We start from the raw sequence: 21,815 nt of genomic DNA on the forward strand, positions 1-21,815 counted from the left end.
AACACAGGCCAGGCATGATCTCATGCAGGAGAAAAGCGGCAGAGTCCTCCCTTCCCCACGCTCATCCCACCTGCTCACCTGAGCCAAGACGCAGCCGCTGCCGTGGGCCTGCAGCAGGAGCTGCCCCGGGATCTCCACCAGGGCCGCCTGCTGCACCAGCAGCCGCCTCTGCCGGCTCACCGGGAACGCCTTCCCAAAGGCCCTCTGGGAGCGCACCCTCAGCACGGCCTGCCCCGAGGTGCTGAACGCCCTCGCTGCGTACTTCGCTAAGGCTTGCAAGGCAACAGCCGTGTCCTGCAGAGGGAGAAACAGGCTCCTCTGAAAGCACCAGCCGTAATGGCACCGGCTTGGAACAGGAATTCCTCGAGAGGACTTGCGCTGCCAGGCTAGGCTATAAAAGGCTCCACAGGAGCTGCTGTTACCTGGGTGGAGGCAAAGCCTCCGTGGGCATTTTGCTGCCGTGTCAGCCAGGCCACAATGGCAGCTGCAGTTGTCATGTCACCAGCGTGCACCCGGGCCTTGGACAGGTACGCCAGGAGCACATAGGCTGTGAGCTCTATGTCCACTGACTGCGTGCCAGGCCAGAAGTCTGTGGAGGCTGGAGAGCTTGGCTTGGGGCTCCAGTGGATTTGTCCTCCTGCAGAAGGAAAAGGATTATGAAGGCTATTGAGGGAGGGCATAATTTGGTTTTCAGAGGAAACAAATCCCACAGTGCTTTCAGGTCTCCTTCAGTACATTCCCTATACTCAGGCCAGGATTGCTTTCTTGAATTTATTCTCTAAGGCTTCACCTCATTTTAGCTGACAGACTTCTACCTCCTCCCTCAAAGGGATCTTGAAATCCTCCAGTCTGAGGAAACTATTTCTAAGTCATTCTCACAGTTTGTGAAGTACCTTATTGTATTTTCAGTAACACAATGCAGTTACTGCACAAATACAAGGAGTATCTGTAAATACATGTATAATTTTCAACTGCTGTATCTGGGCACACATTGGTCCAGAATCCCAGCAGGCAGCACCTGATTTGATGGCCTGTTCCTCCAGTTTGTACAGCAGCTCCTGGGTTGTCTCATAGTCCCCAGCCAGGGCAAAAGCATAGGCCAGCAAGGCTTCTGTGTAGATGTTGGTGATGTTGTGAACCACCTTCTGCAGGCAGCGGAGAGTAGTCTGCATCAGCTTGGCCTGTGTTGGGAGAAGACAACGTGCCAAACTCTGACAGGGGTGAAATAGGGGGCTAGGAGCCACACTATGTCTTCCCAACATAGCTCCAAAGAAAACAAATAATTTGCAGACTGTTTCAGAAAACAGGCATGCAGCCCTGATGTGCACTGGGAGCTATTCCCACCAAGCACTATATTGCATCAGGCCAGTTTCACAACACTGGCTATTTTGAGGAATGACTTCATTTGACCAAACCTTGACTCATTCCCAGAAGCTCCCTCCCAGTTCATGGCCTGGAGAAGACCAGAATCACCAGCTGGCACACCCCCGTGGTGGTGTCCAGGAGAGCAGGAGGGAGCAGGAGGGAGCTGAGTGTGCTCACCTGCAGGGGCAGACCCATCTCCAGCAGTGCTGCAGCGACATAGGCCCCCAGAGAGACTTCATCATCCATGCTGCCCTGTGAGGGGAACACATCTTTCACTCTTACAGGGTGTTAGGAAGGCCCACTCCTCAGAAGGAAAAGCATTCCTCTCATGTTTTCCCTCTCTTTAGGGCTTGCACAGGTTGCAGAATGACTTTCTAGGATCCTTTGGGATCCCACAATCTTCTGCTGTCAAAAATCTCTCCAGGCATTCCCCAGCCATGCTACCTGCCCTGGCCCACCATTACCTTTAGGGAGGAGTGGAAAAAGTTCCCTTTGGTGGCAAAGCAGCCACTGGGGAGCTGGTTTTGCTCTAGCCAGCGCAGGGCATCCTGGATGCTCTTGTCATCTACGTAGATGTATTTTCTGGCTTGGCCAAAATTCTTGAGTACAAAAGCTGTCAACCTAGGAAGAGGATGAGTTGTGAGAAAAAGAGGCAAACAAACAAAGAAAAAAAGCAAAGAGAAAGTCAGAGGTCTCCTGGCACTTGCCTCTGAACTAGTGACATAGTGGGGGTGCAAAAAAAGAGTAATTTTCAAAAAGAAAGTCAATCTAAAAGTGGAAATGGTCAACAGGACTCACCCCAATGGCTCCTCTCCCTGCTTCTGTCTCCACAGATATATTACTTGCATACTACTTAGTACTTTACCCAGTAATTTCACCCTCCCACTCCTTCTACTTTTACCTGTTCCACTTCATGTCCTCCAAATCACTGAGACAGTCTGGAATTCTCCCTTTTCTTCCTCCCTTCCTTTCTCCATTCATCTTAGCCAAGCATGATAGGTGTAAGTTGTGCCAAGGCAGCTCCCCTCCACTCACTGAGGAGAGGATTTTTTATAGATCTCACCTGATTTTTTTTCCAGACGTGTACCCCTCTTGGCTGCCAGGTCACCAGTAGCATGACCTGATGTTGTCTGTGGGCCAACAGCAGGGACATAGAGACAACAAAAAAGACCTTTCATTCCCTGGGACCATATCTTTGCTGTTCTACTTTCCCAAAAACTCTGCTGCCCTGCCTGACTGCTTTTTCTAGTGGCTCAAGTGCCGCAGACTGTCCCTGTCAGAGAGTTCCTTCTGTCTCCATCCCAGAGAAGGAATATCTTGTCAGCTTCCTCAGATCCATGAGGTGCTCTAACCCAGACAGGAAATATCAGAAGTGAGGGATGTTTGCAGTGCTTACCAAGTGTTTCCTTCTCCATCCTTCTGCCCAAAGAAGCTGTAGGAGCCATCCCTGTGCTTGTACAGAAGTTGTCTCTGATACCCTGGGGAGATGGGAACAGTGATTAATGTGGCACAGTAACACAGAGGGGACAGTGCTGACAGAATGGGTGAAGGGTAAGAGTTCCTGGTGTGCTGGACACAGGGAAGGCAGAGGGACAGGGTGGCTCTGTTGCACTCACCATTGCGCAGGAATCCTGCTGCCCTGGCCTTGATCTCAGGGCTCAGCTGCCTCGTCTTCTCCAGGTACTGCAGCACATAGACAACGGGGGCAAACAGCACCATGTTCTGCTCCCCACAGCCGTGGGGCAGCTGCACCAGGTGGTCCAGGTTCTGCAGTGCCAACCCCATGAGGTCACCTATCCAAGGGGGCAAAAAACAAAGAAAGTGTAAATATTATTTGAGGTGCCTTTTCAGCCAGGCAAGGGGTAACAGTGCATTATCTCAGCAGGGGGAAAGCACCGGAGAAAGGAGGAAAGAGAAGTAAACAACTGAGTGCAAGATGGAAAGTGGTGACTGTTTTGCCTCCTTCCAGCTTGGCATCATGACAACTCTATGGAGTCCCTGAAGATGAGTTCCCCTTATCAGCTTTTGCATTCTGAAGAGCTCCAGCTATAACAAATGCTGTTTGTAAAGGGCTGTCAGCAAGCTGCACCTGCTCATATAGACAAGCAAAAATGCTTGTCATATAGACAAGCAAATGTAACAGCACTCAGGGAAAGGCTGAAATGCCAGGTCTTTAGCCAGGCCTGTTCTACCCGACCATATGTCAAGCATGAAAATGAAGTGAAGAAGCCAGCAGGGGTGCTAGTCAGATGGTGTGAGGGTGTCCATACATCCTCCAGCCAGTCAGAAAAGCCTTGTGTTTTCCTCTGTTGGGGTTCTGTTGCACAGTATTCATGGCTACTTATGCCAGGCCTGGCTTCATACCAGTCTGGCCAGCAAAACAAATAGATGTATTTAATGGTAGGTATGGCCAGTCCCAGTACCCTCTCCAAAGTGCTCATTTGCAACTTTATAATGCTAAGAAAGATTTCTTCTCTCCAGGAGCTTCTGCTGTAGCATGGTTTTGAGCTTTACCATTTGTATCTACACAGAAATAGCCAAGGTCCAAAGTCTCTGCTCCAAGATCCTAGCTAGAAAAAGAAGGATTATTCTCCTGTGCAGATTACTCTTCCATTAAAGCCAAAAATCTGAAAGCTTGGTGTTTACAGGGAATAGAAACACAGCATCCTCTCTTTTGGGCAGTTTCATGTCAAGTGGATCCTCTGGCACCAAGTTAAGCCTTGCCCTGACATAGACCAGCAGTCTGTGAGCCCGCAGTAGAAGTCACTCACCTGTGATGGAAATGGAAGCCCTGGCAGAAGCCTTGACTACATTGTCAGGGAGGCGAAGGGACACGGGTTCTTCAGCCACGTTTCCTGATAACAGCAGGATAAAAGGTGTAGCATGAGAAACCAAGCCAAAAGCCCCTAACTGGAGAGACAAGACTGGCCCAGCTAAGTGGGACACTGCCTACATCCTGCTCACACTGACTGTCCTGGTCTTTGCACCGAGTGCATTGCCTGGGATCTTTTCAGATTAGGCCATACATGAGAGCTGCTGGTGGGGACAAGGGCCCACCAAGCTTCACTTCAGCTCAATTCACTGCACTTCAGGAGGCTCACATGAATCACAGCTGGAAATCACTCAAGGGAGGACATCCTGGCAAGATGCACAGTGCTGCAGGGCTGGGGTGGGAGGGTTGGAGCACCTCTCACTGGTGTTCCTCAAGCCCCAGGAACATCTCAGAGTCGCACTATGGGAAGGAGACTACAGAGCAGGATTTTGCCACTTATACTCAGCAGCAAATACATGTAGGACAGCGCATGTGGGAGTAATATTTCTTATTCATTCATGGCTGATAGGAAGTGAAATTTCCTATGTGAAAAATAATTTCAAAACATTCTGTCATGAGCCCTCCCACAGTTTAGTTCTACTTTCGGGTGTACTTATTTCAGGCCGCAGAAGCCAATTGAGGCTGTGCACATACCTCGTCTCAGGCACATACCTCCTCTTGGGCACAGAAGGGAGCTGTAGGACTTCTCCACTAACACACCCTCTGGCTGCCAGGGCAGAAACATGCACGTGGGACAGGAGAAACAAAAATACACATAAAATTCCCAAATGACACCAACATTTCAGAGAAAGTTCAAGTCTGAATTCAGAGGTCAGGGACTCCACCCTCCTCCTTTTTGGCAGGTCTGCCTGCTTCACTGCTCAAAGGATCAAGAGTTTGCCCGAGGAACAGGGCTCTCTGGCCAGTGAGCACATACAAAAGCTCAGGTACAGCATAAAAGCAGGGAAAGGTACAGGGAGAACACAGACATGGGAATGCAGCTCAAGAAAGAGCCCTGCAAGAACAGGCTTGGCTAGGTCCTAGGAGAAATAAAGTGACCTAAGACACAGCTTTGGTATACTATTGCTGGCCAAAATCTGAGGTGATGAAACTATTTAGCCCACCTCAGGCTGCCTTCCCCCTTGGGCAGGGATATGATAGATAGAAATGAGGCTGTTCTTGTACTGACCTGGACCAGCAAGTGTTTGGTCAGTGTGTGCCTCCCCCTCACAGCAGCTGGCAAGGTCTTCCTGCCCCCACACCGTGATGTGGGGTCCAGCACCTCTGTCCTCACTGAGATGTTCAGAGTCCCTAGCAAATAAATTCAACAGAGTCCTTTTCTTATACCTGCGGCCAAATGGAGTAAACTGTCTTTAACCCATAGTGACCTGAAATGCTTTGGGTTGTTGGTCTTCATGGCCTCGGTGGTTTGGCCAGTAAAGGTGAGCCAGCCAGTGCTGACAGCTTGTTTAGACACCCTGAGCATGAGGAAACTCAGTAACATCTCACCAGCAGTGACTTCACTGCACTGCAATATGACTTGAACAACAGAGGGTCCAGCAGCCCTCAGAGCCCAGCATGCCCTTCCCATTGCATAGGAAGCACAGGACCAGCAATACAAAATTCCCCCACCCACATCCACACAGCCTTCTCCTCCCCAACTGGCCCCACAGCCCTCTCTTCAGGAGTTTCTGCCCTCTCTGGTGAGTCTGTCTAAGAAGAGAGAAAGAAAGCAAACATAATGGATTGCATGTTTGCACCATTAAGGACACACTCCATGATCCAGAGGAGACCTGGCTCTGCCAACTTCTCTGGGCCTCCCACACTCTTTCAGTTTTAGGGTTCCCCATCACCAGTCCCTTTTTGCTGCCATACCCAGTTGGACTGCTGTCACATTCCACATGAAGGTCTTGGACTCCTCTGCACACAGACACTCCTTGTCCCTGCAAGTCAGACATGGCTCCACCTGGAAGTCTGAGGATTTAGCCAGGGCCACCTGGATCTGCAGGAATGACAGATGCAGGTGAGTGACTGGGCAGCTCAGGTGAGATGGCTTGGCACCATGAGCTCTGAAACTGGAGGCCAGAGTAGGCCTGTCCCACACAGTGACACACCTGCATGCACTGCTGCAGGTAGCTGAAGACAGTGGCTTTCATCAGGAAGGTCTCTCCACGGATGACGGAATATGGCAGTGTCACGTCCACAAAGAAGGGCTGAACTGTTCTGAGGCTCATGGCTGGGGCAAGGCCAAACCCCCTCCCAGCCAAGCAGAACATCTTGACTTTCCACTGTACAGCAGCAGCAGGTGCTGTGACTGAGACATTCCTGCTGCCATTGGAGCTGGGAGGAAGAGAGAACTTGCCTGAAGAGATTCATCTGCTATGGGAGAGGGAAGGAGGTGCAATGAGGAGTGCTCATGGCCCTGCTAAGGGAGGTGACACAGGTCCTCATGCTTGGATCAACTTCTGCTGTATTGCCAATAACTTTTGCTCCAGTGGCTCACAGCAAGGCAGTTCTCAGCAATTTTTTTCCCCAGAGCCATAAACCCTCTTTAAATGCCATCAGTAAAGGCTTTATGTCCTTCTTCTGAGCAAGACACTGCCCAAGCATTCCAGCTCGGTACATTCATGGTGGTTTGGTGTGGAAGTGTACTCCTATTCCTTAAATCTGTGTACACTTCAGTTCTGCACCTCAAAGTCTACTAGTTTGACACTCTACAAATGCAGGGAAGAGCCCCATAATTTGCATGCAGAGGTCTCTTTGCACCTCTTTTACACAAATTTAAGGCAGCCAAGTCTCTACAGCAAAGGGTCATTCTTCTGTCCATTTGTAAAGTCAGAAATCATTTACCCAACAGAGTACAGATTCCAGATCCAAGTTTCAGGGAAATAGTGGTGAGATCTTCTGTGAGTTGTAAATTGGGGTTGTTCCTCATTGATTCTTTGGTCTTCTGTAGAAGGCACCCCTGAAGGAAAGAGTAAGGAATCCCACCAGAGTGGGAGAGGTGAATCCTGCCAACCATAGACAGTCTTGCAGTGGGGCTGGAGGCAAAGCAAGCAGTAAGAGAGACATGGGAGAGTCTGACAGAGGAAAGCACAAGGGACTGGACTGACTTCATGGGAGAATTAGAAATTAAGGATATGAGTGATAGCAGGAGAAACAACTTGTAGTGAGCTGATTGCAGGGTTTCCAAGACTTGGTTAGACAAAGTCCTTTCCTGAGCTGACCCAGAGATTTTGCTTAAGAGACTGAGAACCTCCAGAGAGCCATTTTAACCAACACTTCTATAATTCTGTGAGTACTAGAACTGTTTGCTTGCTGCACAAAGCTCACATTCCACACCAAGCAATGGTTTAAATAGAGGCAGGCACACGAGCCAGCTTAGTACAGTTATCAAGTGCAAACTGAGACACAGAGGAAGAACATGAGGCTGTCTCTGTGGCTACAGATGGGGACAGAAGCTGGATCTTAGTACAGCCTGAGGAATGGGAATAGACACTGGGAAACAGATCCTGGGCCCTGCTTGGGTTTGTCTGTGAGGAAAGGGAGTGTCATCCTTTAGTGTCAGGGAACATCCAGGTAGTGATGTTCTTCAGAGCCCTTTTTTATGGGGACTGGGTCACTCCTACTAAGTCTGGTGGACTGTGGCAGCAGCACCCAGTACTCTTAAGAGAGACAATATCCACCACCAACAAACCCCAAAGATCTCATGTCCCAGGTAGGCTCAAAGTGCAGCTCACCTGTGATTGGCTTCCTATCCATCCGACGGGAGCATTGAGAGGGCTTCTTGATTACAAGGTTTGAGAAGACTTTCAGTCCCATGTTCTATTGGGAAAAAAGGAAGGGCAGGGGAGGCAAAAAAGCATCTGTGAGTGGGGAAGACTGACTGCTGCTCTTCAAATTACTCTGGAAAAACAGAGACAATGCAGTGCCTAGGCAGCCCAGAGCAGCACTGGCCCAAGAAGACAGTGCTGAGGGAAGCATGAAGGAGATCTGCCCTTAAGACACCGAGAGGTCTGCCTGGGACCTGCCCAAAGTAGTGGCAAAAAGCAGCTAACAACTAAGCCATGGCAACAACCCATGGTCTAATGCTTGGGATTGCTCCCTGTCTCTCTTTTCTCTAACACTGTTGACTAACAGTACACAGCCAAGGAACTCATTCCGCATTCCTCATTCCCATTCAAGTAAAAAAAAAGGAGTTTGATGATCCAGGATTTCACCACCTTGCTTTGTGCACATGTGGAGGGAAATACGGATATTCCTACTCAATGGGGTTGTACACCTTTTGAGACAACACAGTCCAGTCAGGGCAGACAGCAGGGTCAGTCTAGAGGAGGAAAAGCCCTCTCAGACTGCTTGGGGAGAAAATATCTCTGATGTTCATAATTACAACAGCTCTGGAAAACATCATGAGGTGATTACCCGGAAGAGGTTGAAGATGTCAGGCTGAAAGGAATGTTGTGGCCTTCCTTGTAGCAGAGACGACAAGGACTGAGGCTGCGCACAGCGATCTGAATGCTCTTCTACTTGGGCAGGGTATCCACGTTGGTAGGCAGCAGGGAACAAACCATAGACCTAGGCAAACTCACAGGCAGGGAAGGATTGGGCAAGGAGCAGATACCTCCAGATGCTTCACTCCATCCTCCCCTAGCATGCACATCAGTTCCTGTCCTTCTTCCCAGGAAATCCCTGCTTTCTCCTTCACACACAGAACCTCCTCATTCATTGGCCCCCGGCTCCCCTTGCCACAGCCCCTGCATGCCTCGCCCAGCTCATCCATCACTCCTGAGGTTTTGCCTGGTTGCACTGACACTCACCATTTGGCTGGTCAGCTCATGGTCTGGTCTGGTGGAGAACATGTTTTCATCCACTGCCTGGAATGCACACAGGGAGCCAGGTGCTGCCTGCAGCTGGAGCTGCACTGCTGACCCTGCCTGGGCTTCTTTACCTGGGAATCCTACTTTGACCTGGAACAACACACCAGGAAAGGAATATGAAAAAGAAAGAGATGTGAGGAAGATGACAGATAGATGGCACAGGCAGAAAGAAGAAGACTGGCATCTCCCTTGCTCAGCCACTGCTATCAGAAGTCACTGCTGAAGCTTTCCTGGTCTCTGGGCACTGTGCTGCAGACACACCTTCCATCTCTTCTGCCCAGTTCTCTCTTGGAAGGATCTGAGGGTCTCCTTCCCTCAAGCCTCCTGACTCCTGCTCATCAGCTCTCCCCCAGCCACAGAGGTGAGTCTCACCTGGTTTTGGAAGCACAAGGCAACATCCAAGCGGATGCTGTCAGCTGTGACCCCTCCGTTGGGGAAGATTGCGTACACCACTAAGGAAGGTGATGGGGACAAGTCGGCAGTGAAGGTCAAAGGGATGGAGAACGAGCCCTTCAACACTGAAGAAGGAAAGGCAGATTTTCACCATAGGCCCACCAAGACCTCCTTCTTCCCTTCTTTTTGTGCCATATAATCTCAAAATGTCAAACCAATTCGTGCTGCTGCACTGTCTGCCCTCTCCCTCCATTCTCTGACCCTATGTATTCCATCTTCCCCTACATCCTCCCAGTCTCTCTTCCCATCATTGTTTCATTCTGTCTTTTTACTCTCTTTCACATTTGACACAATTGCTTCTTCAGCCTCCCTCTGTCCTGTTTGCTGACTTCTCCAGACCTATAGATTGAGGGAATCTGGGAGAAACTCTGGCAATTCTCATGTCCAACCTAGAAACCAACGAGGTGCAACCATTTCCACTTCCCTGCCATGACTTACTGTTCAGTTTCCCCATCTGGATATTCCTCTGGCCCCTGACAACAATTCCAGACTTGCCAGTGACCTGCAGGAAGAGGGACATGGGATGAGCAGACTGCTGTTTGCCACCAGAGTGCATCCACACTTACCTACATGCCTCTGGTTCTCAAAAGCGAAATAAAGCCCCAGAATTAACTGTGGGTACAATCCACAGACTTGAGGAGATTTGCAGACATCACAGGTGGGAGGACAGGCTTTAACACAGGAGTCTCTGGTCTAGTCTGTTCAGTGAGGACAATGTATGGGTAGTGGGCTCACTGCAGATTGGTGAGTGATAACTAAAGTGCTTCTTCTCTGGTAGGCTGGCCTCTAGGACAGACCAAAATCCACTGAGCAGCTATTTGATAACCAAAGTGGAAAAGGAATACCCCACCTGTTTTAAAGGGAGAATAATTTTCCAGTTGCAGCCTTGGCAGAGGCTAAGGGGGTGATGGGTTACAAAGACAGAAACCTCCTCCTATTCATGGAGGTGACTGAAACCCCAGCACCAGGATAACAGTGTGGCCAGGCTGAGCCCTACCAGATGTAGCATTCACCCAGTCCCCTGAGAATAAGGTTTAGCTGTCATCCCTCCAGGGATGACCTAAATTATATCCTCAGCTTTCCACTGAGGTCTGGTCCTGTCAGTGCAGCCTTTCCCCCCAGGTAGTCTACTACCCTTACTCACATAATATGCAAAACTTATACGGCTGGTGTCTTCTCCCAGGTCATCCCTGCTGAGTGTGAAGGTCACCTGGACATTGTGCTTCAGCCCACAGGGCAGTGTTTCCGTGGGTGGGTGTATGTCCAGGAAGCTCTTGGTTGTGACATGGAAGGGCTGCAGGTGATGGTAAGCGTTCGTGTAAGGGAAGTCAGGCCTTCGAGCAGTGCGCATGAGCTCCTCCAGTGTGAACCTCCCCTGGAAGGGCACAGAGACACACAGAAATGAGGAGTTTATGCTTCAGTGCTTTGTTAGGCTGCCATCAGCTTGGTTTGGAAAGGCTGTTGGCTTGGTGCCTTCCAGCTGGCTCTGTGCAGAGCTGCGTGGTGAGCCCAGGCCTGAGCTGGCAGCGTGGCTGCAGGGCAGGAGGGGGGAGCACAGGGAGAGCTCAAGGACTCTCACTGTCCCATATGCAGAGGTGGTGTTTACCTCCAGAGAGACTGATGAGCTGTTCCAGGCAGTAGTGTCGAGGTTGAACGATGCTATTCCACTGTCATCTGTGATGTACGTTTTGATAAATCGACGCCTCATCAACCTTATCACAAGATAAACTTTCCTGTTCTTCATACCAGTTCCATAGTGATCCTGAACCTTAATCTGGCGACAACAGGGTGAGGCAGGAAAGCCAAAGTCAGATATTTCTTCCAAAGTCATACCCAAAACCTTCCTATCTCTGACAAGCATAGACCTTCCTGTGTAGGTCACCTACAGACTTTGGTCTGGCCCCAACAAGACAGGAGAATCGCACAACTCCCTCATCTCTGATGTGAAGCTGAGCATGGTTCAGATCTGTCTGCTCCAAAAGGTGTGTGTGGCTAGAACATGAGGAGTTTCTCTCCTAGCCTACAGCTGAGACATCATTGCATCCCAGCATCCCTGCTGAGACACCGCTCATTGCTCTCAGCAGACCCTGGAGGTGCAAACACAAGAGGGAACCTGAAATGCAGCAGCTGTAGCTACACTGTGAAGCAATGAGACACAGTGCAAAGTAAAGTACTCTGTCTGAGGAGCAGGAAATGCTTTGGGCCAGTTAGATTTACACATGCCATATTCCTTGGCAAATGAGAGGGAGCAAAAAAGCAAGGGAAGAAAATCACCTTCCCCCTGTACGGTACTCCAGGGATGTAATATTCATTGGGTGTCTCAAATACTGCCCTTGCAGCTGTTCTGGAGATGAGGATTTGCCTGGAGGTGTTGATCTGCACCCCTGTTGAAATGCAGAGTGCAAGGGAAGAAGAATTAGTACCAGAGGTGACTACTGCACTGTAGTTTATTCTCACTTTGTTATTCCCAACCCCTCTTAGCAGTGTATGTAACTTCCTCCCCAAAACCAGCATTCTTCAAGGTTTGGAGGCTGCTCCTGTGGCAGCTCCTTCTTTAGTTATGCTGCCTGCAAGCCTCTTTGTAGCCTCATGGACCCACACCACTCATCCAGCTCCCAGCCACTCCTCATCCTCCTGCTGCTGGCAGAGTAGCTCTCCATGTCCCATGATGATCCCAGCAGCAGGGAGGAGGAGAGGGGGATGTGTGCCCTCTCTAATCCTCAAGCCCCCAGAATGGGTCCTCTTGCCCCTGAACTTTCCCTGCTGAGCCCCTGCGTACCTGTGCCCATCTCCAGGAGAGAGGCTTCTGCATAAAGTTTGTTGTCTTCCTTGCTGGGAGTCAGATTGAAGATGGATGTGCTGACAGAAGGGGTGAAACACCCATTGCTTGCTGTCTGCAGTAGGGAGTGACAGGTATTATTTGGGGCTGGGGAGAAGGCTAGGGGCCAGAAGTAAAAGGGATTAGTCATTCTGTCATAACCATCAACTACAACAAATAATAATGCAGAACTCGTGAAACACTGGAACACGTTCCCCAGGGAGGTGGTGGATGCTTCATTCCCAGAAACGTTCAAGGTCAGACTGGAGCAGTTCAGCTCATTCAAGGTCAGACTGCTCTAAGCAGTTCATTCTGTTCACTCAGCCCTTGGCACTGCATCCTCTGTGGTGCTTCTTTAGTGCCCATATGCCTCCAGGGTTTTACTCACGGCACCGCGGTATTCCCTGCAGATGTCCTTGCTGGCACTCTGGGGCCACCTCCTCGCTTTCTGGCACAGAGCCACGTGCACGGTCCCTCGCACTGCTTTCCCAAAACTGTACCTGCAGGGAGAAGGCCACAGGAGCTTCTGGGCAGAGGCACTGCCTGCTCTGTCCAGCACAGCACTCCACACAGGTGCCTTTGGTGATGAAGGTCTTACTGCAGCTGGCAAGCAGGCAGGCACAAATTAAAATAAAGCACTTTGAGTACATTGGGAGTGCAATAGTGTGGTCTGGCATCCAACAGATGCAGGAGCAAAGGAATAGATGCAGAAACAGGCAGGAGCAGACCCACAGCCTCTGGAGCTCTCCCACTTCTGGGCACTTGCTGTCCTGGAATTGCAGGCAGACACAGAGAGTGGACCTGATTTATCCACTCAGCGAAGATATTAGTTTGGGGGGGAAAGCAGCAGAAATGGGTGTCCCTGCAGACAGCAAACTGCAGTAATAGAGCCACAGAGTGACCTCAGACTTGCCTCACTATGGGCTTATCTCATGATCAGGGCTCTTGTTTCCATTGTCAGACCTGCCCTGCTGATTTAGACTTCTAGATATTTCCTCTGCCTGCTTTGCTGCCTTTTCTTGCTTTGACTCCTCTCTGACTTGCCCTTTGGAGCAATGCTCCCAACAGTATCAGTAAAAAGATGACATCTGTGACCCATCCTGGTGGTGTAGAGTGGTGTGCACTATTTACTACTACAGCCTCATATGACCTGATTGTAACTGTCCCAATTAATGAGAAATTATGTCAGACCAATCAGTGGCAAAAGAGACACCAAAAGTCTCCAGACAATGCAGCCCCAAATACAAATGAGCTCACCAGATTTTGAGTGCTTTTGAGCTCATTGTCCTCCCTTCTTTGTGTTTATACTTGGTGTCAGAGGTTCTGCCCTCCTTCCCACCCTCATCTGCTCCCTTTTTGCTGATAACCACATAACTAGAGAAATTTATCTATTGCTTCTAAGCTAATAAGTTCAGTAGCATGTAAGTGAGAAGGAAAGGCTCCTAAAGAAATGCCAGCTCCTGCTCCTTTACCTCCACGACTGTCCCTTATCTGGTGTTTTTCCCACATGAGATCTTTCAATGCTGGACAGACACATCTTCCAGAGGAGGGTATCTGTGGCCTAGGGCAAGTCTCCCTATAGCTGGATGTTCTCTCTCATGTGTGGCTCAGGTACCTCTTCCCCAAGGAAGAACCCATTAGCTTAACTCTTGAACTATTTGGGATTCTTCTAAAGGAATGGCTCTGTTTGACCCTTCTTGAGCCGTCTCTCTTTGATGGACTGAAGAGACAGGAGACATATGGAAGGAGAGACACAGTTTTGATGGAATCTTTCCCCTGAACATTCTCCTTACCTGCCACACACTTGCAGTGGGATGGTTTTATCTGAAGCATAAATCTGAGCTGGTCCCTCAAAGAAAACATCGAACTTTTGCAACACTGGAACAAAAACCTCAGAGTTATTCCACAAGGGCAGAAGACTACCTGGGCACAGGATCACAAAAGGGAAGAGTATGTTGCCATAAAGGAACATGTTAATGAGGTAAAAGCAAGTATTAATTAAAAACAGGGAAACCAAAGAAAGAATCCTTTTTTTTTTCCCCAACAGTCTTGCAGAGGTCTTTAGTGTATTCTCAATCTTCCAGAAGGTACCTTCTCCAGAAATCTCCAGCACAATCTCCCTTGTGTTCATTTCTATATTGCCCATAAATTTGTGTTCAGTCATAGCTCTCAGGCAGTAAATCCTATTTTACAACATGTGGCTTTACATTGTTATACAGACAGGCAAGCAACAAACAAGCATCAAACTTCTTCCATCCCTTTCTTCATTCTCCTTACCACGTTCCTCCACCTTAAAGGTGCTGGACTGCATTGAGCTGGACTTAAAGGACTGGACACTGATGGTGTAAGTCCCCAGGGAGAGTTCATCAGCTAACTGGAAAGAGAGATCTGCAATGCCCTGTTTTGGTCTCACATCCAGCCACTGGCCAACGCGGTTTTGGTTCGGGTCCTGCGGTGCAAGGGGAGGAAAGAAGAGGCAGTCATCAGCAATGCTGGCTGTTCTCCACCCAGAGCCCACTGGATTCAAAGGCATGTCAGACATTTCAGACACTTTCACAGGCTCCTGCTGGTTTTAGCCCAGATGGTGATGCTAGAGCACCAACAGAGGTGAACTCGACCCACCCAGGTTTGCTCTGCTCTGCACAGCCATGGAAAAAGAAGGTATGGAAGGTTCTGACATTTAGACCCTGCAGCCTCCAGTAAAGATGAACTATAAAAATTAGCTAAAGCCTGGCCTACATTCCTGAATGTAGAAATGGATGAAGTCAAACCATTTGTATCATCAAGTCTTGTAAACAAGAAGCATTTGGACAGAGAATGTGCATGCATAGAGATTAAGAAAAGTAATTTGAACCAGTAAGACAGCATCCTAGGCACTATCCATACTGAAATACCTTTCCTCATAACACCTGAGGAGTCTGGAACACCCACCTTGATTTCCACCATGGAGTACTGCAAAGCAAACAGACAGCACTGTCAAAAACCGGCATGACACAGCAACCTGCACATAAATTTCTCTTACCCACCCAGTCCCTGTACTTTGACCAACATTATGATACAAGAAGCTTGATCCTACTGAAAGCAGGACAGCTGCTTTGAAATAGTAAGGAATAGTAAAAATCTATGCTATTCTTCAGATTTGCTTTTTGAGGCCTGAATATTTAAGACGCATTTTGGTAGGTATTTGACAATGATGAAAGCAAGAGTTGGCTGCAATAAAATGGAGAAGAGTAAGAAGACTCTCAAATACCATCATCCCAAGTTCACAAATGTTAAATGGCCTCAATTTTTAACATATATCCAAATAATTAGCAAAACTGCATCACCTATAGGAAGAATACTCAGAAAATCTTCCTTTAAAATCCCTGGCATAGGCGATAAAGCTGGAAGCTATGACTAAATACTGACTGCAGCTGACAGTAATAGGGAGGGACAAAGGAGGACAAACTTCAGCCCTTTTAGGCCCATTAATTCTCTGTTTGTCCTTATATCACTGCATGTATCATCCAGGAGACAGTATTGGTGAAGAGCCTCTAATCTGAGATCACAACACATAAAGAGGCACAGGAGCAGGGCTCAGGAGAATAACCAGACAGTAAACATGCTGTTTACATGTAATTCACATTATTCATCATTCTAAGCTTTCATGCAAGTTATCAGAGGCAGCTCTGTTTTCACTGAAATAAAAAAAAAGTGCAGATTAACCGGCTGGTGAACACCACCCATATTAACTTCAACTCATCTATTTTACAAACTAGATATTATAGCTTCAGTGCTGCAGCGCACTCAAGCCTTTATAATAGCTTTGGCTAAACACAATCTCTTTGAATTTTCATCACAGCAAAATTAACAGTTACAATGTTAATTTGTTTGTACTCACACACAGACATCAAGCCTTTACAGTCAAATATGTACATGAACCAATTGTAGGCATGGAAGCAAATGTATTGTTTATACTTCATTATCTTATTAATATAAGATATATGCCTTCCCTTTGGGGAGAAGAAAGGAGTGTTTGATCCTAGAACCTCACCAATAGCCCAAGAAAGAGGAAATTAAGTCAGTAATAAAGAAGCTGGAAGGATCTCTCCCTTTATTTTAGTCTGGAAGGATTTGGTCCAACTTCCCTAATGTGTGCCCTTCAGTAATTTAATCGTCATGGCATGAATTCCTGTTGGCTCTCCCTAAATTGGTTGAGGACTGAGGAGTGAAATGGCTATAGCTGCTGGCTGCAGATATAATTGCTTACTGAGGAATGGCACCAGCCTTGCAGTTTCCTGGCCACCACATATGTAAGTCTCTGGCAACCTCTCACTCCCTTGACATGGGGACAATGAACTGCTGCCAGCAGCAAGTCAGTATAATTTGGTTATACTGTTTTCTCTCTTTTTTTTTAATGATCACTTCCTGTGAATCCTTCCCCATATTAATTAATTTTTCTTAAAATGTTGCAGTTTGCTTCAGGCTCTCCTGCCACCCTCAGGTGCCACACACTGCACAAATCACTGAGCTTTCTGGAGCTGTGGGAGGGGATCTTCGAGTCTGGTGATGTCTTTGTCTGATAATTATGCCCAAAGTCAGCAACCCACAGACTGGTCCCCAGAATTCCTGCCTGCTTTTTTGGCAAGGGCAGGTGCACTCGGGTAACTCAGCTAGCTGGGAATGCTGGCACACTCCCCAAAGACCATACAACCCTCCCATCAACCAGCAGCCATCCTACAACAGCAACAGCAGAGCCATCAGCCAACAGGAATTGCTGTTCAAATTTGGTTTACTCGAGGGTTGGCATTGACCCCCCTGGGTGCTGGGACTGTCCCAGAAAGTAGGGTGCCTCTCCTCTCCTTCCAAAGTCTCCAGGACACCTGCTGTTGTTGCTGTTTCTCCCTGGCATAGGGTTGGTAGAAGAAGCAGAACCACCTGAAGCCTGGAGACTTCCTTGCCTCCACTTAGACAGGCTTTACCTTGCTGTTAACAGGAACAAAATCTTCAGTCAATGTCACAATCCTGAATTTCACTGGAGGGAGAAAATGGAGTAAAGCACATTACAGACAGAGTGTACATGGGAATGGACTTGCCCCACCCTTGTCCCACCCCAGAACCACAGCTCACACCCAGCCCTAGTGGCAGCCCCATGCCTGCCCTGCAGCCCCTCTTACCCTTTGCTCAGCCCCACTCACCTCTGCTTGCCCCAAGCACATGGCAGCAGCACAGCTGCTTCACAGTTTAGGGGTTTTCCCATGGGCTACAGCCAGAGTTACCCTTACATTTCCTTGTCTGCAGTGTAGGCACACCAGTCCCGCCTGGCCCTGGCCAATGAGACCATGTTCAGGTCTGCTCCCTTTTCCAAGCCAGCTCTGCTCCTAGAGCATGTCAGGCCTCCTCTCCCAGGCCCCTCCTGCTGCCAAAACATGGGCTCCCTCACTGCAGCTCTGTCCCCATGGAGGCCACATGGCACAAAGTGCTCAGCACTCCACTGACAGGAAACTGGGAACCAAGCCTGGGAGGTCAAGGCAGGGCCACTGTCAGGGTGCTCTGTGCTTTGCTTACCTGTCTGTCCTGGATTGTAGATGGGCTTATCCATCTGAATGAAGGTGCCTGGTCCAGCCCTGCGGATCAGGACCTTTTTCTCTTCACTTGCACTGAAGTAGTGGCCATTGGAGATGTGCAGGTGTACAGTGGCCACCTCCTGGCTGCCTGCAGGTCGGGGCACCTGGGACACAGAACAGGAGAGCCACGAGGTTAGCAGGCATCAGAGCAGTGCTCTTCTGGCTTCAGCTGCACTGCAAGGCCAGGCTCTTTGCCATCTTACTCTGGAGGCCAGCATAGGGCGTCCCCTCAGTGGCCAAAGGCTGTGTCTGTGGAAGCACAGGAAACAAGGCTTAGCAGCTGAGATAGATCTTGGACAAGAGAAAAAGGAGTCTATTCTGACACAGAAATTTTGTTTACTCCTTCATGGGACCACTGTTAGAATCTGCATGGAGCAAGATGGAGAAGATTAACTCAAGGGAAGAAAAGGTGTATGGTGATGAGAATTCCATTTCCTAGAGGGTGAGGGGCAGAGAGACTGAAATCCCATCTTATTACCAGTGCAAACTAAGAAAATAAGGATCATGAATTTGGCAAATAAGAAAGATTTATGCTGAGCTTGTGTGTACATGTCTTTCCTAATCCTCCAGTACACTTTCAAGTCCAGAAAGAGAAGCTTGGAAAGAAGCAGACACGAGGGAAGCTGTCTGAGATGAGAGGTGTGACTCTTTCTGCATCACAGATTCACAAACAACACGCTGTGACATTGCATGCTCCTCAGGGGAGAGAATGAGCTGCACGACCGCCATTTGGGTGCTTCTAAGCAATCCACCCTCCTCGGACCTTTGCTCCCTGGCCAGGCAGCCTTTCCCCAGTGTGCCACCAGGATATCCCACAGGAAGAGTGCCATGCAGACAGACAAAGGCAAGGAGCAAAGCCACCGGGCTGCCACTAAACCTTCCCCGTGATTTTGCATTCACTTCTCTCCATGCCCCCTTATCTTCTGTCTTCCTCATTTTCTCTTTCTTTGGTGAGAGGCAAATGAGGAAGCTGTGAGCTGCCAGCAAGGGGTCCCTGCCAAGAATGCCTCTGACCTGGAATCTGGTGCACTCGAAGATCCAGTTGTTCCGGACGACCTTGCGGTAGAGACTGAGGTTGCCAGATGGGTGTACAAGAGTTAAAGCCACACGAATGGGCTTTTCAACCCCACGAAGGTCCAAGCATGCCCTCTGGAATGAGGGATAGGGCAGGGCAGCTGGAATGATGATCAGGTACCTCCTGCAGTGGGGAAACAAGATATCATCACATCCTGGGAGCCCTCTCGCCCACTCTTGGCACTACAAGGCTGGCCTGAGGAAACAGGAGAGTTTGCCATCTCTCTGAGGCTAGGAGGTGCTGCTCTGCTGGGGAGACTGGGACAGATTGCCAGAGTGAGAACCTTGCACACGGGGATGGAAATTATAGAGTTAATTTCAGATAAATACAAGACGAATACTTTCAGATGACAGAACAGAATTTGCCCTTCTTGCTTCGTCATGGTTCCTCAACTTCCCTGACAGCAGATTGGTTCCTGCTTATCCACCCCCTGCCTTGCAGCCCTTTTCATTTGCCCTTCACTTTAATCTACACCTTTTCCTTCATCCCACCTCATCCTGCACTCCTTCACTCTTGTTCCCACCACCAGTGCTCACCTAGTTCTTGTACTGCAGAGATATCCATGGGAGAGGTTCCCACCTTCAGGAGGGCCCTGCATTCACAACAAGGCTCTGCACTCCACCCTCCTTCCAGGAGCTGACTCACAGAGTCCCACACTCTCTCCCTGCTATCTTGGCCCCTCCCTCAGCATTCTTATCAATCACTAGATTTTTAACTGGCACTTACGGTTGTGCCACTATCCCCAGGGTGTAGAGCAGGCAGCTCAGGAGGAAGGGAGTCCACATTTTCATGGGAGAACCCCAAAGGAGTGGCTTCCTTGGGAGGGCTGCTCCTCTCCTTCCAAAGTCTCCAGGACACCTGCTGTTGTTGGTGTTTCTCCCAGGAAGCAGACACAAAGCCCCAAGGTTTCCTTCCCTCCACCTCTTTCCTGGATTTATAGTGCTGCAGGCACAGGGTTGTACCATCCAGGATGTTCCCCAGCCAATCCAAGTCCTTCTGGATTCTCTGGCCTCACTGCTCTCCTACTCCCCTGTGGATGGAGCAGTGTCATTCAGACAAATGTGCCTTTCATTTTGCCAACCAGCAGCCTGTTTCCTGCTCACTGCACTGCCCCTGCTCTCTGGGCCAGTTGCAGCCCAAGTCCCATTGTTTGGCCTCCAGCTGGATTGTCCCATGACCCCTTGGCTTGTGCACCCAGCTGGAGCTCACTGTGAGCCCTTGTGGTCATACTGTCCCCAGGCTTGCTGAGTCTGTAGGACCCAAGGCAGGTCTCAGTCCTGAAATGGAGACCAAGCTTTGTACAAATTCAGTATATTTGCATAGCTCACTGCTCCCTCACAGAGGAGGAAAGCACAGGGAGCAGGCAGAGCTGGACTCCTCACCTTGCCTCTACCCTACAGACATTTCAGTTTGAAGAGAAAATTGAACAGCTGCAACTCACCCCAGCTGTACCACATTGCTCTGTGCTACAGTTCAAGGCCAACCTACTCACACCCTCACCAGCAGAGGAAATGAGGGTTAAATATTGGTCAGGCAGGTAAAAATCTGCATGACTGAAGTCCTACAGGGTCTTGCCTAGCTACCAAAAGGCTGTGCTTGAGCCCTGAGTGATGGGAACACACACTATCTGGTTTGGGGCCTTCTTTCCACATGCTATTTTTATGTATGTTAGTCCACTGATTGTACTGAACTTTTCCCTGAGTACCTTACCATAACTGAAAAGAGAACTTGGTTCTTGAAATTACTCATTCACAAAATAAGGAGTTTTTCAATTTTAGTATCAAGGTAATTTCATATCAAAATTCTTCAGTACCAAACTGAGCTCTTAAACATGTAGAGCCTGGTAATATCTTCCTTCGCTTTAGTACAGGCTGACCATGACAAGGAAACAGTTTTGGGGCTTTCTTTTACCCACTCATGCACACACATGTAATGGGCAGATACAACTCCTCTCTCTCCCTTCCCTCTCCATGGGCTTTGTTCAGGTCAGAGCTGCCAGTGCCAGCAGTTGGGAAAAATGCATAAATGCACCTGGACAAACAAGCAAACAGGAACTGGAGCAAGAATGTGAATCATTCTGGCACTGAGCTGCCCTTCATTTATTTCCATGGCTCTCAAAAAGTACAGGCAGTGCCTGTTGAACAATCCCAGCTGACATTTGTTTGTTCACAGCAGATCCACAGCAGTTCCAGGGGACAGCCAGATCCCTCAGAACAGCACAGGGGCTCACAATGACAAAGGGTGTCCTGACTCCTACTGCCTCCAGCAGCTGTTTTGTGAGAGCAGGCATGTAAACACCTCTGAGGTTCTGGGCTTGGCACTGATTGGAAAGCTACACTTGAGCACCCAATCCAGTCTAACTCCCAGTGAAACAGAATTAAATAAATGTAGGAGCAACAAAAACAAAGTGGCAGGCTTGGTGTGTGTGATTCATGTGCCTCAGTCCTATCTCCATCTCCTTCTTCCAGCACAGTGACCAGCTGCTGGTGGGCGGGAGGCACTGGAGAAGGGAGCACCCAGGGCTCGGCACCCCCCAGGACTTGGTGACAGGCCACACAGTACCTGGGTGCTGTCCTGTGCTGAGATCTTTCCCCAGCCCACAGATCCACTCATCAGCTGGGCCAGAGACAGGCAAGAGGCACATCCAGAGTGGATTTGTGTCCCTGGAAGCCAGCAGTTCTCAGTGTTCATGCAGTGAGCTGATCACAAGCTAAATGGAAGGATGCACACCAGCAAGCTCCAGCCTGGATCACCACAACCCCTCCATTTTGTGAAGGATTAAAAAAAATTACTGAGATGTTTGACATCT

At 49.1% G+C, this 21,815-nt stretch overlaps 1 protein-coding gene across 1 annotated transcript in view; it reads right to left on the minus strand.

Moving 5' to 3' along the window:
- The window catches only part of LOC135451525 (alpha-2-macroglobulin-like protein 1), a 26,479-nt gene extending 6,688 nt beyond the window's left edge, over positions 1 to 19,791 (minus strand). Inside the window, exons 1-29 of the mRNA XM_064720820.1 lie at positions 19,733 to 19,791; positions 18,946 to 19,129; positions 17,873 to 18,035; positions 17,287 to 17,339; positions 15,257 to 15,277; positions 14,603 to 14,774; positions 14,119 to 14,203; positions 12,714 to 12,825; positions 12,287 to 12,401; positions 11,782 to 11,891; positions 11,114 to 11,281; positions 9,919 to 10,009; positions 9,427 to 9,572; positions 8,995 to 9,144; positions 8,600 to 8,752; positions 7,918 to 8,002; positions 7,028 to 7,142; positions 6,292 to 6,517; positions 6,053 to 6,179; positions 5,367 to 5,488; positions 4,850 to 4,904; positions 4,137 to 4,220; positions 2,982 to 3,158; positions 2,762 to 2,843; positions 1,830 to 1,986; positions 1,543 to 1,617; positions 1,019 to 1,181; positions 423 to 637; positions 79 to 294 (exon numbers count right to left, since the gene is read on the minus strand). Coding sequence (XP_064576890.1) covers positions 79 to 294; positions 423 to 637; positions 1,019 to 1,181; positions 1,543 to 1,617; positions 1,830 to 1,986; positions 2,762 to 2,843; positions 2,982 to 3,158; positions 4,137 to 4,220; positions 4,850 to 4,904; positions 5,367 to 5,488; positions 6,053 to 6,179; positions 6,292 to 6,517; positions 7,028 to 7,142; positions 7,918 to 8,002; positions 8,600 to 8,752; positions 8,995 to 9,144; positions 9,427 to 9,572; positions 9,919 to 10,009; positions 11,114 to 11,281; positions 11,782 to 11,891; positions 12,287 to 12,401; positions 12,714 to 12,825; positions 14,119 to 14,203; positions 14,603 to 14,774; positions 15,257 to 15,277; positions 17,287 to 17,339; positions 17,873 to 18,035; positions 18,946 to 19,129; positions 19,733 to 19,791 — 3,681 coding nt within the window. The remainder of the gene's footprint in view (positions 1 to 78; positions 295 to 422; positions 638 to 1,018; positions 1,182 to 1,542; positions 1,618 to 1,829; positions 1,987 to 2,761; positions 2,844 to 2,981; positions 3,159 to 4,136; positions 4,221 to 4,849; positions 4,905 to 5,366; positions 5,489 to 6,052; positions 6,180 to 6,291; positions 6,518 to 7,027; positions 7,143 to 7,917; positions 8,003 to 8,599; positions 8,753 to 8,994; positions 9,145 to 9,426; positions 9,573 to 9,918; positions 10,010 to 11,113; positions 11,282 to 11,781; positions 11,892 to 12,286; positions 12,402 to 12,713; positions 12,826 to 14,118; positions 14,204 to 14,602; positions 14,775 to 15,256; positions 15,278 to 17,286; positions 17,340 to 17,872; positions 18,036 to 18,945; positions 19,130 to 19,732) is intronic.
- Between the last annotated feature and the right edge of the window lie 2,024 nt (positions 19,792 to 21,815).

This window comes from Zonotrichia leucophrys, chromosome 1, assembly GCF_028769735.1.
Source record: "Zonotrichia leucophrys gambelii isolate GWCS_2022_RI chromosome 1, RI_Zleu_2.0, whole genome shotgun sequence".
NCBI lineage: Eukaryota > Metazoa > Chordata > Aves > Passeriformes > Passerellidae > Zonotrichia > Zonotrichia leucophrys.